The sequence below is a fragment of the Tachysurus fulvidraco genome, chromosome 18 (assembly GCF_022655615.1).
Source record: "Tachysurus fulvidraco isolate hzauxx_2018 chromosome 18, HZAU_PFXX_2.0, whole genome shotgun sequence".
Taxonomy (NCBI): domain Eukaryota; kingdom Metazoa; phylum Chordata; class Actinopteri; order Siluriformes; family Bagridae; genus Tachysurus; species Tachysurus fulvidraco.
Genome location: NC_062535.1, coordinates 13,618,815 through 13,633,353, shown reverse-complemented (window position 1 = coordinate 13,633,353; position 14,539 = coordinate 13,618,815). Strand labels below are relative to the sequence as shown.

At 44.1% G+C, this 14,539-nt stretch overlaps 2 protein-coding genes across 2 annotated transcripts; both read left to right on the top strand.

Moving 5' to 3' along the window:
- The first annotated feature begins 3,271 nt into the window (after positions 1-3,271).
- On the top strand, positions 3,272-5,667 carry LOC125139487 (cytolytic toxin-alpha-like). The gene is given in 4 exon segments (XM_047803681.1): positions 3,272-3,302; positions 3,535-3,627; positions 3,952-4,449; positions 4,452-5,667. Coding segments are annotated over 4 exon segments (1,725 nt in total). The 3' UTR covers positions 5,555-5,667.
- A 167-nt stretch (positions 5,668-5,834) lies between these two features.
- On the top strand, positions 5,835-14,063 carry LOC125139386 (galectin-4-like). Its single transcript, XM_047803052.1, has 7 exons — positions 5,835-6,014; positions 6,094-6,207; positions 7,275-7,376; positions 12,371-12,459; positions 12,558-12,753; positions 12,833-12,946; positions 13,355-14,063. The coding sequence occupies exons 1-7, from the start codon at positions 5,835-5,837 to the stop codon at positions 13,403-13,405; spliced, it is 846 nt and encodes a 281-aa protein (XP_047659008.1). The 3' UTR covers positions 13,406-14,063.
- Positions 14,064-14,539: the final 476 nt, after the last annotated feature.

Here is a 14,539-nt window from a genome sequence, read left to right as displayed (position 1 = left end):
AAGAGCCACCTTTCAAACAAGGAACCTTGGTGCCATCTGGTGGACTGATACGGTGGTCGAGAAGTCAAACAAAATCACAATTCAGAAAACAAATTAATAATAAAAAAAAAGTTTAAAACGGGATTATAAAAATATTCCACAGTAAAAGTGGTTTATTTTTACTGGGACCATAGAGTAGGTCATCCTGAAATAATCTGTAATGGTTTGAGCAATTGGGACTGTATACTTTATCTGTATACTTTATAATGGATTTTTATTTTGTAATGAATTTGGCATATTCCAATTTACTTTTTCTTTATGTACCCTATTTTTTATATCTAATGGATTATTAAACGTTGTTTGTCTTTTGGTTTGTGCTTTATTTTGTTTCATGAATTCTTGTTGTGTTTTATAATTTGTTATTTTGTTTTGTGATTTGTTATTTTGTTTTCTGAATTGTTGTTGTGTTTTTTTTTTTGTTGTTGTTATTTTGTTTTCGGATTTGGTATTTTGTTTTTACTTCTTGGCCCACCAGATAACACCAATGTTCCAGATTTAAATAAACACTCTGTCAGGGTGAGCTTTCAGCAGCTTGCTTCTAGCCCCTTTGAGTTCATTGAGTTCAGAGTACTGAGGAAACGTGCACTCTGATTATGTTATGCCCGCCTAGGTGCTCTGATTTCATACAATCATTTCTACACTATATTGACAAAAGTTTTGGGCCTCTAAATCATTGAATTTGTGTGTTCTAATCACATTCTTTACCACAGGTGTATAACATCAAGCACCTAGGCATGCAGACTCCTTCTACAAATATCTGTGAAAGAATGGGCCGCTTTCAGGAACTAAGTAAATTTAATCATGGTACTGTGATAGCTTGCCACCTGTGCGATATTAAATATTCCACAGTCAACTAATAGTGGTATTATAACATAAGTGGAAGCAATTGGGAATAAAAGCAACACAGCCACGAAGTGGTAGGCCATCAGTCCTCGCACTGCACCCCGCACCCTCTGATCTACCAGCACTGCTTGACTGGTTCCACCATCTCTCAGGGTAAGAGGCAAGTATACTACAAGACTATTCTCTGTTCTGGCACCAAGGTGGTGGAATGAACTTCCCCTATGTGTCCAGACAGCTGTGTCACTGGCTATTTTCAAGCGGCAGTTGAAGATTTAATTATTTAGGAAACACTTCAACTAGACTTCAACACTTCTTTCCCTATCTTTTGCATTTATTAAAAAAAAAAAAAAAAAAAAAAAACTTTAATGACACTTTAATTGTAACTTTGTATATTATTTTAACTTTGAACAATGTTTTAAACTCATGGTATGTAACCTAGTGAACCAGCATTGATGTATGCAATGATAGACATTTAAGCACTTATGTACATCGCTCTGGATATCGGCATCTGCCAAATGCTGTAAATGTAAATAAGAAACACACCCACACACACACTCACACACACACACAACAGTTCACTGTCAAGGCATATTCTCAGGATCCTCATGTAAAATCACAGATCGGGGTCAGGCCATGCTGATGCGCACAGTGCACAGAAGTCAACAACCTTCTGCAGAGTCAATAGCTACAGACTTCATGTGGCCTTCAGTTTAGCAAAAGAACAGTGCATAGAGAGCTTCAGGGAATGGGTTTCCTTGGCTAAGCAGCTGCAGCTGCATCCAAGCAGCTAAGCAGCTGCATCCAAGCCTTACATCACAAATTTTTAGTACATTAATCCTCTAAATGCTTATGTTTACCTTATGTGCTATGTTTATGTTCTGTAAAGCTGCTTTGAGACAAAGCCCATTGTAAAAAGCGCTATACAAATAAACTTGAATTGAATTGAATTGAATTAAGTGCAAAGCAAAGAGTCGAATGCAATGGTGTAAAGCATGCAGCCACTGTACTCTACATATGTGGAGACATGTTCTCTGGAGTGACAAATCACACTTCTCCGTCTGGCAATCCAATGGACGAGTCTGGGTTTGGCAGGTGCCACGAGAACAGTACTTGCCTGACTGCACTGTGCCATGTGTAAAGTTTGATGGAGGAGGGATGATGTGGGTATGTTTTAAATCCGTCTTAATGACGATCCCGACAAGGTCGAGGAGGGGGGAGCAAGGCACATGGTAAGGCAGGTGGGGGGAGTAAGGCACACGGTGGGGCAGATAGGGGGAGCAATGCACATGGCAAGGCAGGTGGGAGGGAAAGTGATAGTGAAGTGACATACGGCTAAGTACGGTGACCCATACTCTTAATTTGTTCTCTGCGTTTAACCCATCCAAAGTGCACACACGCAGCAGTGAACACACACACACACCGTGAACACACACCCGGAGCAGTGGGCAGCCATTTATGCTGCGGCGCCCGGGGAGCAGTTGAGGGTTCGGTGCCTTGCTCAAGGGCACCTCAGTCGTGGCCGGCCTGAGACTCGAGCCCACAACCTTTGGGTTACGAGTCAGACTCTCTAACCATTAGGCCACGACTGCCCCAAGGTACACGGCGAGGCAGGTGGGTTGAGCAAGGCCACACCCGTGCAGAAGGGCCAAGCGATGTCCACAGCTGAGTAGAAGGGCCGAGTGACACCCACAGCCGAGCAGAATGGGCTGAGCCGAGCAGAATGGGCTGAGCACAAACCCCCGACATGAGTCCAGAAAACCAGAAAGGGGGAGGGTGGGCGTCATCGGGCATCGAGGCAGGATACACCCTGGACGGAGTGCCAACCCATCGCAAGGAACACACACATTCTCAGTCCTCCACTATGGGGTACAAAAATAAAATAAAAAAAATGCCCCTAGGGCCAAAACATACGGGCCTGCAACACCCCCCACGGGCAGGAAGTGGGGCGGCGTCCTCCACGGAAAACCTGAAGTGAAGCGACGTCCCACCGCAGACAGGTGAGGGGTGATGTCACAGAACACTGAGAAAAACAAAACTCGGTCTGGTGACATGGACGCCAAACAGGAATTGAGGTGGTGCCCCCCGCGGAATACCTGAAGTGGTGCGGCGTCCCTCACCAGAAAAAATGCAGATCAATGTCACACACAACAACAATCCAAGGCAGAAAACAGTCCGGAAAAAGGTTGATGCTATCCTGCTGGGTCTTTGTGTGGCGGAATCATTCGGATAAAACAGACCCAAATGCAGGATAGCTTAAAAATAAACAGGAGTTATTAACTAAAAAACATGAAACAAAGACACAGACATGACATCAGACGACAACCAAGGACAAGGATTCTGCGCTGCCATAGGCAACGCGGCACATTTAAATACTATAAACAATTAACACATGGGGAACAAGTGTGCAGAGACGGGGAGAAGTAAACAAGGGCGGGACAGACACGTGACACGAAACAAAAACAAAAGCACGTGGCCAGAGTCTAAGTACTAAAGAGGTTACTAAAATAAGTGAAAACAATATATTTAGATGCATCATACAATACACTTTTTGATCATTTTCCCATTACATTAACTTACAGTCTTCATCATCACTGACAGTTTTATGCACTTTCAAATCTTTTTATTTTCTCTTTCTCCTTTTTCTTGCAACAGTCATGGAATCCAAATGCCTGGAAATCGTTGCCCTGGGAAGAACTCTGTATCCTGGCATGCTGTATGATTGCCGGAGTGACTCCTTTATTCCAGGTGCAGTTTACATCAACGTCATTTAATTAAGTATTTGCAGACTAAAGATTTGTGGACAGTAATAATACTTTAGAAATGTTTGAAAAAATGAAACCTAATAAGTTAACAAATTTTATTACCATATACTCACTGCCTTATGGAGGTTGAAACAGGCAAATGATTATTTGATTAATTAATAAATAATAAAGGTATTGAATTATAAAATTGGAAAAAGTATAGACCTAGACAAACCTACTTCAGGATTGCATTTCAAAATCAGAAACATTTGATTAATAAAAAATATTTGTAAAATAGCTCTCATTTCTCATCACTTTCCTCTTTCAGGTGTTACATTATCGGATAAGGAAGCACTGCGTGATGACATTGATGTTCATCAGAAGCTTAAAACTCAAATGAATTCTGCTGCCTCCGATAGTCTCAGTGATAAGGCGAACCTCCTAGACATAAGCGCTTCCCTTAAAGCCAGTTTCTTATGTGGAATGGTGGAGGTTGGAGGATCGGCCAAGTACCTGCAAGATAGCAAATCTTCAGCACGTCAGTCCAGAGTTACTATGCAGTACAGACAGACGACAACATTTGAACAGCTCACTATGAAGGAGCTTGGTAATATCACCTACCCACAAGTATTTGACCAGAAAACAGCCACTCATGTAGTTACAGCTGTACTGTATGGAGCTCAGGTTTTCATGGTGTTTGATTATACAAGTGCAGAAAATGAGAACAAAAAGGAAATTGAAGGAAACCTTCATGCAGTGGTCAAGAAGATCCCTACCATTTCCATTGAGGCGCAAACACCCCTTAACATGACTGAAGATGAAAAAAAAATATTAGCATCACATTTTATGGTGACATTGAACTTCAAGAAAACCCCACCTCATACAATGAAGCTCTGGATGTGTACAAGAAGGTGCCTGCTATGCTGAAGCAACAAGGTAAAGGTGTAACTCTGATAGTGTGGCTGTATCCTCTCAATCTTTTGGATGATAAGGCTGCAAAGCTGGTGAGAGAAATCAATTTGAGCCTGTTGTGTGAAACAGAAAGTTTGCTGGAGGAATTTGGTGAAATGGAGAGAATATGCAATGATTTGATCAAAAGACAAATAACAGATGATTTCCCTGATCTAAAGTACAAGTTGCTGAAGTTTCAGGGGTTACACAGAAATTATATAAGTTTGTTAAAGAAGGCACTGTGCAGAGTTCTGCCAGCTATTCGTGGTGGGACACAAGAGGACAAGGAACTGGGGGACATCCTGAGCATCCATTACACATCACCCTTCAATGTTAGCAACATGAACAAATGGTTAGATGACATTACAACTGAATTAAATATTCTGAGCTCCTATACAGTTGGGTTGAAGGACATCACAGTTGTGAAATCATCAGGGTCATTAAATTCTATCTGCCTTCATCCTGATGTTGATGTGGTGGTATGTTTGTCATTTACATCTCTAAAGCATGAGGACTCCTACCTAGCAGCTCTACAGGACTTTAACAAATCTGAAGAATTTAAAATGTTGGGGAAAACAAGTGAGAGAGATTCCGTTCTCCAAGCAGCACAGCCTTGGTTCACTTCTCCTGACATTTCTAAAAGGATGAGGCAGAATCATTCTCTCTTTACCTCTTTTTTAAAGCACAATAAAAATGAGAAGAAAATCAAATTCGTCATTGCCTCCATATCTGATGCCAGCAATCCAGGATCCTCAATCCAACTTTATCAGAAAGGCTCTTTGACAGATCCTAAGTTCCAGCCTGTATCCAAACCTCCCAAACCTGAAGTGGAGACCAGTGATGGGAAAGTTACCCTGAAGCTTTCAAAATCCCCAACTGGAGAGACTTTACACTTCAGAGATGAGTACAGGATGAAACCTTCAAATGATTCAGCAGCTGATGTTGAGTACTTATATTCTGTACAAAGAGGTCAAATTTAATTAACTTGAGTTTGTTTGTTTTCAATAAAAACATTTTATCACCAATCTATGTATACAATACATTTACACTCACCACAGATTGTTCCTTACACCGGGGGAATCTCTGGAGGACTGAGAGAAGGAATGGCTTTGTACCTCCAAGGGGTTTCGAAAACTAGTTTGTATTGTTTGTCATATTATTAATTACATTCCATACAAAATAATTCATGTTTTTCAGTAATGGAATTTTAATCTAGTAAGACATGATTATTATATCTTGTTATGTATTTACTCCGATGTGATGTTTTTACCTTTTACACACAGGTTGAAATTGAATTTTGTAACTGAGCCCATTGGTCATGGCATCCATTTTGGTTTCATATTTTGGCCATTTGATTTATTTCGTGGACCTGCGTGCCGTAGACTGACCAATGGATCAGCCTTTGACATCTTTTTTGTGAGAAACACAAAAGGTTGTGAGGTATGGGAATTAAAAGTATAAAAATGCACATAATATAATTGTTTTTGAAAGAATTGCCTACAGTGTTTGTTTTCGCCAGATGTATGAGAATGGGCAGAAGTCTTCAATGCTCGTACCTCACATACCCGTGGAGAATATATCTACACTTCACATTTCTGGAGATGTCATAATGAACACTGTTGGTATTGTTGCAGTAAGTTTACACAGTCACCTTAGAAACTACAATTCACATACAAACACTACTGCTCATGCACAAGGTACAGTAATTTAAAGCAGTATCTGCAGAGCTCTCAAGTATCACGCAATAAGTGTGACAGTCACTCATTTCTGTCTTTTGTCACGCTCTCCCACCACACATTGTATTTCTCACGCAGAAGAACTTACTATTTATCATATATTTAATATGCCGCAGCACCCAAAACGTATCTGTCTGCACCGCTGTCTCTATGGAACCAGGCAAAAATAAAGCGTGTCACCTCTGGAGTTCTTAGTCGAGCCTGACACTTATCAGCCAATCAAAAAAGCCAAACTGTTTTAAATGGGAGCAACATTACAAATGATAAAGGAGTCCAAAAAGGCAACAAACACTTACAATAAACAACACCAGTCATAATCTCTCTCTCTCTCTCTCTCTCTCTCTCTCACACACACACACATACACACACATTAATAAATGGAAATTAAATAAATACTTTGCTTTTTGTTCAATTGTGTTCAGTGATCCTTACCAAAGACAACAACACCCCCATTGTCATGTTTGGGTGTGGGGTTGGAGATGTCACTCTTGCCTGTCGTCAAAACCTGAGAGCCCTGTAGCTGTGTATATGCTCTGTATATTCTGTGATGATGTGCATTAGTAGATGCATTCTGAATATTAATATAGAACTGTATTGTAAAAGAAAACAACTATGATAAGAGTAAAATAATTCTGTAAGAGTTTGGAAATCAATCAAGCTGTTTAAAGCTGTTGAAATTTGTCCAGAACTGATCACCAAGTGAGACTTCCTTTTTTTAGCTGTCTTGCTCCATCCATTTTAAGTTAACTATCTGTGAGTGACTTCAAGAATCATAGTTTTTGCAATCCACTTGCCTTGATCACTTTCAGTTCTCCTTGTATTTTTGCAATGATTGTTTTCCCTTTTTAAACCAATATCAACATTACAGCACATTATACAGCACAGCAACATTATATCTGCTTTGTCATAAATGAGGAGCAAACAGGTTTCATAAGTATTCTTTGTATACTTCTGCTCTCTCTAGAACTGGAGCAAATCTACTTTTGGTAAGGAACTCAAGACTGGCATCTCACGCACAAAGAGATCTGACATCCAGTGTGATGTGCCACATCCAGTCTGTAACCCTGTGAGTAACTGTCAGGGAGCTCTCTGACTCTGCTCCCGTGCGTGCCCCGCCCGCACGGAGCGGCTCGCCTGCTTACTGATTGCTCTCACCAGACTCTCATTTCACTCTCATCAGCCACCATATATAATCCCCTCTCTCACTCCCACTCACCGTGAGTTATTATCCATGGTTTCACTGAACATTTCTCGACACTCCCGTGTTCATGTTCAGCTTCGTGCTTCTCCCACGCGCTCCCGTGGTTAGTACACCGACTGCCTTTCATCCCCTACTCTCTGGACTTTGTGGGCCGCGCTTCCACCGCGCACCACCGGATTACACAGACTGCCTTGCTACTCTGGATCTTTGTGGGCCGCGCTTTTCCGCGCACCACCGGATTATTCTACTTCCGTGTTTTCACAATAAACTCTGTTTGCTTCCACTCCGGCTTCCTCCTCTGTGTCTCGCATAAAAGAATAACTGACCGCTAACAAGTTTAAGGTAGAGACCTTTCTGCTCTTACCTGATTATGGAGAGCCGACCCAGCACCTCCTCCGACCCGGTCCCCTCCACCGCGGTTCGTCCTGATCCCCCGGCTATCACCGGCAGCCCCATGGCGCTCCCAGGAACTTTTTCAGGAGATGCTTCTGCATGTCGCGGTTTTCTACTCCAGGTAAACCTCTACATGGAGATGCAACCGCAGCGCTTTCCGTCTGAGCGGTCCAAGGTAGCGTTCCTCATCTCACTCCTGTCCGGGAGAGTGCTAGCTTGGGCTCAATCATTGTGGGACTCGGCCAGCCCGATGAAAAATGTGTATGCCCATTTCACTGCGCACTTTGTCGAGGTTTTCAGCGCCGCTTCCGGGGTCCTATCCACAGCCGACCAGCTGCTTAGCTTGCGTCAGGGAACTGATGACATCACTGCATACAGCTTGCGTTTCCGCACCTTGGCGGCATCTAGTGGCTGGAACGAGTCGGCGCTACTGGGGGTATATCGGCAGGGTTTGTCCCCAGAAATAAAATTAGCCATGGCGGTATTTGAGGACACTACTGGATTGGAGGACTTCATTAAGAAGTCCATTGGCCTTTCTCAGCGGCTGGCGGCGTGCCAACCCATGTCACCAACCCCAGGGGTTCCACCAGTCCCTACTACTGCCTCAGACACCGAACCCATGCAGCTGGGCTCTCAGAGACTGTCCAGGAGAGAGAAGAACAGCCGCCTGGCGTCTGGTAAATGCCTGTATTGTGGTAACCCAGGTCACTCCATTGCCAGATGTCCCACGTGCCCAGCCCGAGCAGCGGTGAGTACAGTAGATTTTCCGAGAGACATATCTACTCTGTCTACACTCTCAGTGACACTTCTAACTCCCGCTCTCTCTCTTTCCGTGGATGCTCTGGTGGACTCCGGCTCGGCAGGGAACTTCATCTCGCAGGCCTGCCTCACCAGCCTGCGGCTCCCCCGTGAGAGGGGTTCCCAGGACTTAGCCGTCCAGACCATCCAGGGACGCTCACTGGGTCGGGGCTGGGTCAAGTACTGTGCACCGGTAGTGACTCTACAGGTGGGTCTGTTCCAACTGGAGGAGATCCGGTTCATGGTGCTCGAGGATTCTACCGTCAGCGTGATCCTGGGCAGGCCCTGGCTAAGCCAACACGCCCCTGCATGCTCCTGGGACCCTTGCGACGTCCTGCGTTGGAGTAACCCCTGCCTGGAGCACTGCATCTCCCAGCTTCCCGCAAGGGTCCCCCAGCCTATGGTAGGCGCCACCGGGGTAGAGGAAGCCACGACGTCGAAGCAGGCAGAGATCCCCCAGGAGTACCAGGCCTTCAAGGACGTGTTCTGTCCTCAGGCGGCCACTCGTCTCCCCCATCACCGGCCTGGTGACTGCGGCATCGACCTGCTTCCCGGGGCTAAGCTGCCCAAGGGCCGAATCTACCCCCTTTCCGCGCCAGAACATCGAGCGATGGAGGAGTACGTCCAGCAGGCTCTTAAGCAGGGGTTCATCACAAAGTCATTTCTTATTTAGCTCCCAAACTTTGGAATAGTCTTCCTGATAGTGTTCGGGGCTCAGACACACTTTCCCAGTTTAAATGTAGATTAAAAACTCATCTCTTTAGTCAGGCGTACACATAATACATCCCATAATATTATGCACCAGTACATCAGACCAGCACATTTTTATGAACAGCAGATATGTTAATCCCTTTCCACTGCTTCTCTCTTTGTACCCATCCCGAGGCATCCAGACACTGTACCAGCTCCCAACGTCCTCTGTGGGACGAAGCCTTTGGACGTCCACTGAGCCGAGGCCGACTCTAAGAATCCTGAGACATCTCCAGTTAGACTCTTTGGTACTCAGGAGATCAGAAGTCCTTGATCCTTACACCAATACAACATTTAACTGACTGTATATTACAATCACACCCCCAGTGTCACCCATATGAGGATGGGTTCCCCCTTGAGTCCAGTTCCTCTCAAGGTTTCTTCCTTTACCAATTTAAGGGAGTTTTCCCTTGCCACTGCTGCCTGTCACCTCAGACTTGCTCATAGGGGAATAAATACATACACATTGTGAACTATATACAACTAATAATAACCTAGAATTTTTATTCTGTAAATTCCTATTTCTTTTATTATTCACTATTTCCTTTATTATTAATTATGTTTACCTTCTGCTCTATGTTTATGTTCTGTAAAGCTGCTTTGTGACAATGTCTATTGTAAAAAGCGCTATACAAATAAACTTGAATTGAATTGAATTGAATCATCCTCCCCGGCAGCTTCGAGCTTTTTCTTTGTGGGGAAGAAGGACGGAGGCCTGCGTCCCTGCATAGACTACCGACAGTTGAACACTCAGATCTCTCCTCTCCCTTATCCTCTCCCGCTTATCCTCTCCCGCTCCCTCTCTTGAGGCCCTAAGGGAGGCACGCGTGTTCACCAAGCTCGATCTCCGGAGCGCGTATAACCTGGTGCGCATCAGGAGGGGAGATGAGTGGAAGACAGCCTTTATCATGCCCTCCTTACTTCCTCCTTCGATCGTCGTGGGGCCTATTGTCTGGGACGTGGACAGCAAGATTCGGGCTGCCTCCATCCAGGAGCCCGTCCCTGGAGGGTGTCCCGAGGGACGTGTCTTTGTCCCCACCGCCTGCCGTCGGGGATTAATCCAGTCAGTCCACGAGGGACCAGGTACGGGACACCTGGGCGAGAAGAGGATGGTGCAGCTCCTTCAGGCGCGTTACTGGTGGCCGAGGATGGCAGAGGAGGTGAACCGTTATGTCCAGGAGTGCGCCACCTGCGCTATGGCAAAGGTACCACGCCACCTGCCCGTCGGCAAGTTGATGCCGCGTCCCGTACCTCAGCGCCCCTGGTCACACCTAGGGATAGACTTCGTGACCGACCTGCCGCGGTCAGGAGGTAACACATGCATCTTGGTAGCGGTGGACCATTTCTCCAAGGCCTGCCGCTTGGTGCCTCTGAAGGGCCTGCCCACAGCCCTTGAAACTGCCGAGGCCTTGTTCCATCATGTTTTCAGGAACTTTGGTCTCCCGGAGGAGATAGTTTCGGACCGTGGTCCCCAGTTCACATCTCGGGTTTGGCGAGCTTTCTTCCAGCTCCTAGGGGTGTCGGTCAACCTGACGTCGGGGTACCACCCGCAGTCCAACGGCCAGGCGGAACGTAAGATTCAGGAGCTGAGCCGGTATTTAAGGACTTACTGCAGCCAGGATCAAGGGGATTGGGCTCGCTTCTTGCCCTGGGCAGAGTATGCCCAGAACTCACTCCACCAGGACGCCACAGGCCTCACCCCTTTCCAATGCGTGCTGGGGTTCCAGCCGCCCCTGTTCCCATGGTCGGACGAGCCTAGCGACGTACCATCAGTGGATGCCTGGTACCGGGAGAGCCACCGGATCTGGGAGTCAGCACACACCCAGCTGCGCCGGGCGCTCTGCAACACCCGCCGGCACGCTGACGCTCGGCGTCTAGAGTCTCCTCGGTACCGCCCCGGGGATAGAGTGTGGCTCTCCACTAAGGACCTGAAGATGAAGCTGCCGAGCCGCAAGCTTAGCCCCAGGTTCATTGGGCCTTTCAGGATCTCCAGGCAGATCAGCGACGTTTCATACCGGCTGGAGCTGCCGTCCAGGTATCGCATACACCCCACTTTTCACGTGTCCCTGCTTAAACCTTGTGTCTCGCCTGTCTCTCGCCCTCCAGGTGACCCCGTGGTGCCCATCCAGCCGGAAGTTGTGGCTCAGGCTGGCGTCTACGCAGTGCGGGAAGTCCTGGACTCCAGAAGGCGCGGGGGTCACCTCTTATACCTGGTAGACTGGGAGGGTTACGGCTCGGAGGATCGGTCATGGGTGGCTCGGCGGGACGTGCTGGACCCAAGTCTGCTGGCGGAGTTCCATGCTGCCCACCCACGCCGCCCAGCGCCCAGGGCTAGGGGTCGTCCTCGTCGCAGGGTCAAGGTGTCCGGTGCCGCCCCTGGAGGAGGGGGTGGTGTCAGGGAGCTCTCTGACTCTGCTCCCGTGCGTGCCCCACCCGCACGGAGCGGCTCGCCTGCTTACTGATTGCTCTCACCAGACTCTCATTTCACTCCCACTCACCGTGAGTTATTATCCATGGTTTCACTGAACATTTCTCGACACTCCCGTTACTGCAGCCAGGATCAAGGGGATTGGGCAGCACTCCCGTGGTTAGTACACCGACTGCCTTTCATCACCTACTCTCTGGACTTTGTGGGCCGCGCTTCCACCACGCACCACCGGATTACACAGACTGCCTTGCTACTCTGAATCTTTGTGGGCCGTGCTTTTCCTCGCACCACCGGATTATTCTACTTCCGTGTTTTCACAATAAACTCTGTTTGCTTCCACTCCGGCTTCCTCCTCTGTGTCTCGCATAACAGTAAAATCTTCATTTAATTTCAGAATGAATAATCAAGCTAAAGAGATTGCATTTTTATAATAATATAACCACATGATTAGGTTTATCATTAAAACATGAATGATGCTTAAACACAACAGGACAATCCATATTCAGGATCAATCCCTGGAGGCTTGAAACATGGTGTGGCTTTGTTCTTCCAAGGGGTTGTTCCAGTAGATTATGAATGGTATGTTAAATGTGCTTTATTTCATGATATTTTGAGTCAAAAGCAATATTGAATAGTTTTGAATTTAGTCAATTAAATGATAAATTTATTTCTTTCAGCTTTGAAATAACCTTGCAGACCGCGCCTAAGAACCCTCATGACATTGCTCTCCAGCTCAAACAAAATATGGACTCTGTGGTCCTTAACAGCTGCAAGAATGGGACATGGGGAAATGAAGAGAAGGCCCGAAGAGGCCCATTTGTTGGAGGAGCAGCTTTTGATATCATCATGGTTATTAAACCAGAATGCTATAAGGTGTGATATGGAGAAAAGAAACAAGAGGGTAAAGACTTTAATAATTTGTTTTAAATAAGCTTACACTTTTTTTGTTCAGGTGATGGTGAATGGCCTGGAATACTGCAAGTTTGAGCATCGTATACCGGTGGACAAAGTGACTACACTTAACATTAGGGGAGACGTCTTCATGAACACCTTTGGCTTTACTAAAGTAGGTCATTTTTATCATTTTAACATGATTACCATAAACACTTGTGTCTTTGACAATGTTATAACTAATATAATTTACAATAATGCTTTATTATAAATATACTAAAAGGAGTTTATACTATTCTAGTATACTATAGGGAGGCAAACTCAATACATAGAACTAAATAAACTGTGCCCCAGAATAGTGTGGAATCAATAGTAAATGCTTTGTAACATCAGTGATTAAACAAGAACTTTATATTTAGCTACACATTTGTAGGACATACTGCTGTAAATGTAACCCTTTTAAAATAACAAAAATGTGACAATTTATACAAAAAATTTACACAAAATATATAATTGCAACATAATATTTTAGATTTGCCTCATAACAAACAGGAAAATTAAGAGGTGAATTTTTTTTTAATAGGTGGATGACATTAATCTGAAAGTCACCGTCACCAATCCTGCCAATATCTGAGGATTTGCATCTTCCCCGAAACCACTGATTAATGTTTTTTTTTATATTCTGCTCAGGTATATCAGTTACAACAGTTTATGGACATGATTTGTCCTTTTATTAATTTTTTTTCCTATTGAGCATTCTTATGACAAAATTATATTTTGTTGCTTATTATTGTTAGAACGATATATAGATATATTTTACTATATATATATACTTTACTACTGTTCTAATGTACCGTAATTACTGTACATGGTGCACGACTTTTGCATTGAATCTCTATATTAAGACATTTTGATGCAGATATTAGAGCAGTCTATGGCTAAATATAGCTGATATAGATGATATTATTTTTTAAATAAACCCATTAAACAGTAACAGAGGTTTTAGATAAAACATATTGTGAAAAATTAACTTATGGCACTGAATGTAATGCCAAAAAGGTTTCAGCACATCCCTTTATACTAACACCAAATACAAGGTTGAAATGGACACTGTTTCCTATTTAATTTTTCAGTTCCACCTAAAATACTGATGCAAATACCCTATTTCACCTGTAGAGAGCGCTCATTGCTCATTTCTATAAACACGATCCATGTGCAGTATTGTACAGCAGCATTGAAACGACTAATTTGACCTCTTACACAATAGTAATATGGTGTGTTTTGTTTTTTGTTGTTATTACGAATTGTAAAACTATTTACTTAAATCATGTTAAAAATATACGAATTATGCATATTGAATAAATAGCATTAAGTTGACATTGAACTTTATTTTCTTGGTCAAAATAAATGCATGTTATTAAAATTAATATCTTTTTTAAATGAATAATAATATATTGAGACAAATATCTTGAAAGCTGATCATAATCCCATGCTTATAAATCAAGCAAATCACACAAGTGAATTATGTCCTTCAACTAGTTCATAGTATTTATATATTTATATATTCATTCGTTTATTTATTTATTTAAGTAGTTAATTTAAGGTATTTATCAGAAGTCTTTATTCAGAGCGACTTATATTTATCACTTTTATACAGCTTAGCAGTTGCAGGTTAAAGATCTTGCTCAAGGACCCAGTAGAGACAGTATGGCAGTGCTGGGATTTGAACTCACAACATTCCCATCAGAAATTGGGCATCGTGACCACT

Bases quoted from the DNA above. Each gene is read 5' to 3' on its own strand.
- LOC125139386 (XM_047803052.1), top strand. From the start codon at position 5,835: ATGTTTTTACCTTTTACACACAGGTTGAAATTGAATTTTGTAACTGAG. The intron at 6,208-7,274 runs GTAAGTTTACAC...TGCTCTCTCTAG, and splicing joins ACACTGTTGGTATTGTTGCA to AACTGGAGCAAATCTACTTT. The intron at 12,460-12,557 runs GTATGTTAAATG...TATTTCTTTCAG, and splicing joins GTTCCAGTAGATTATGAATG to CTTTGAAATAACCTTGCAGA.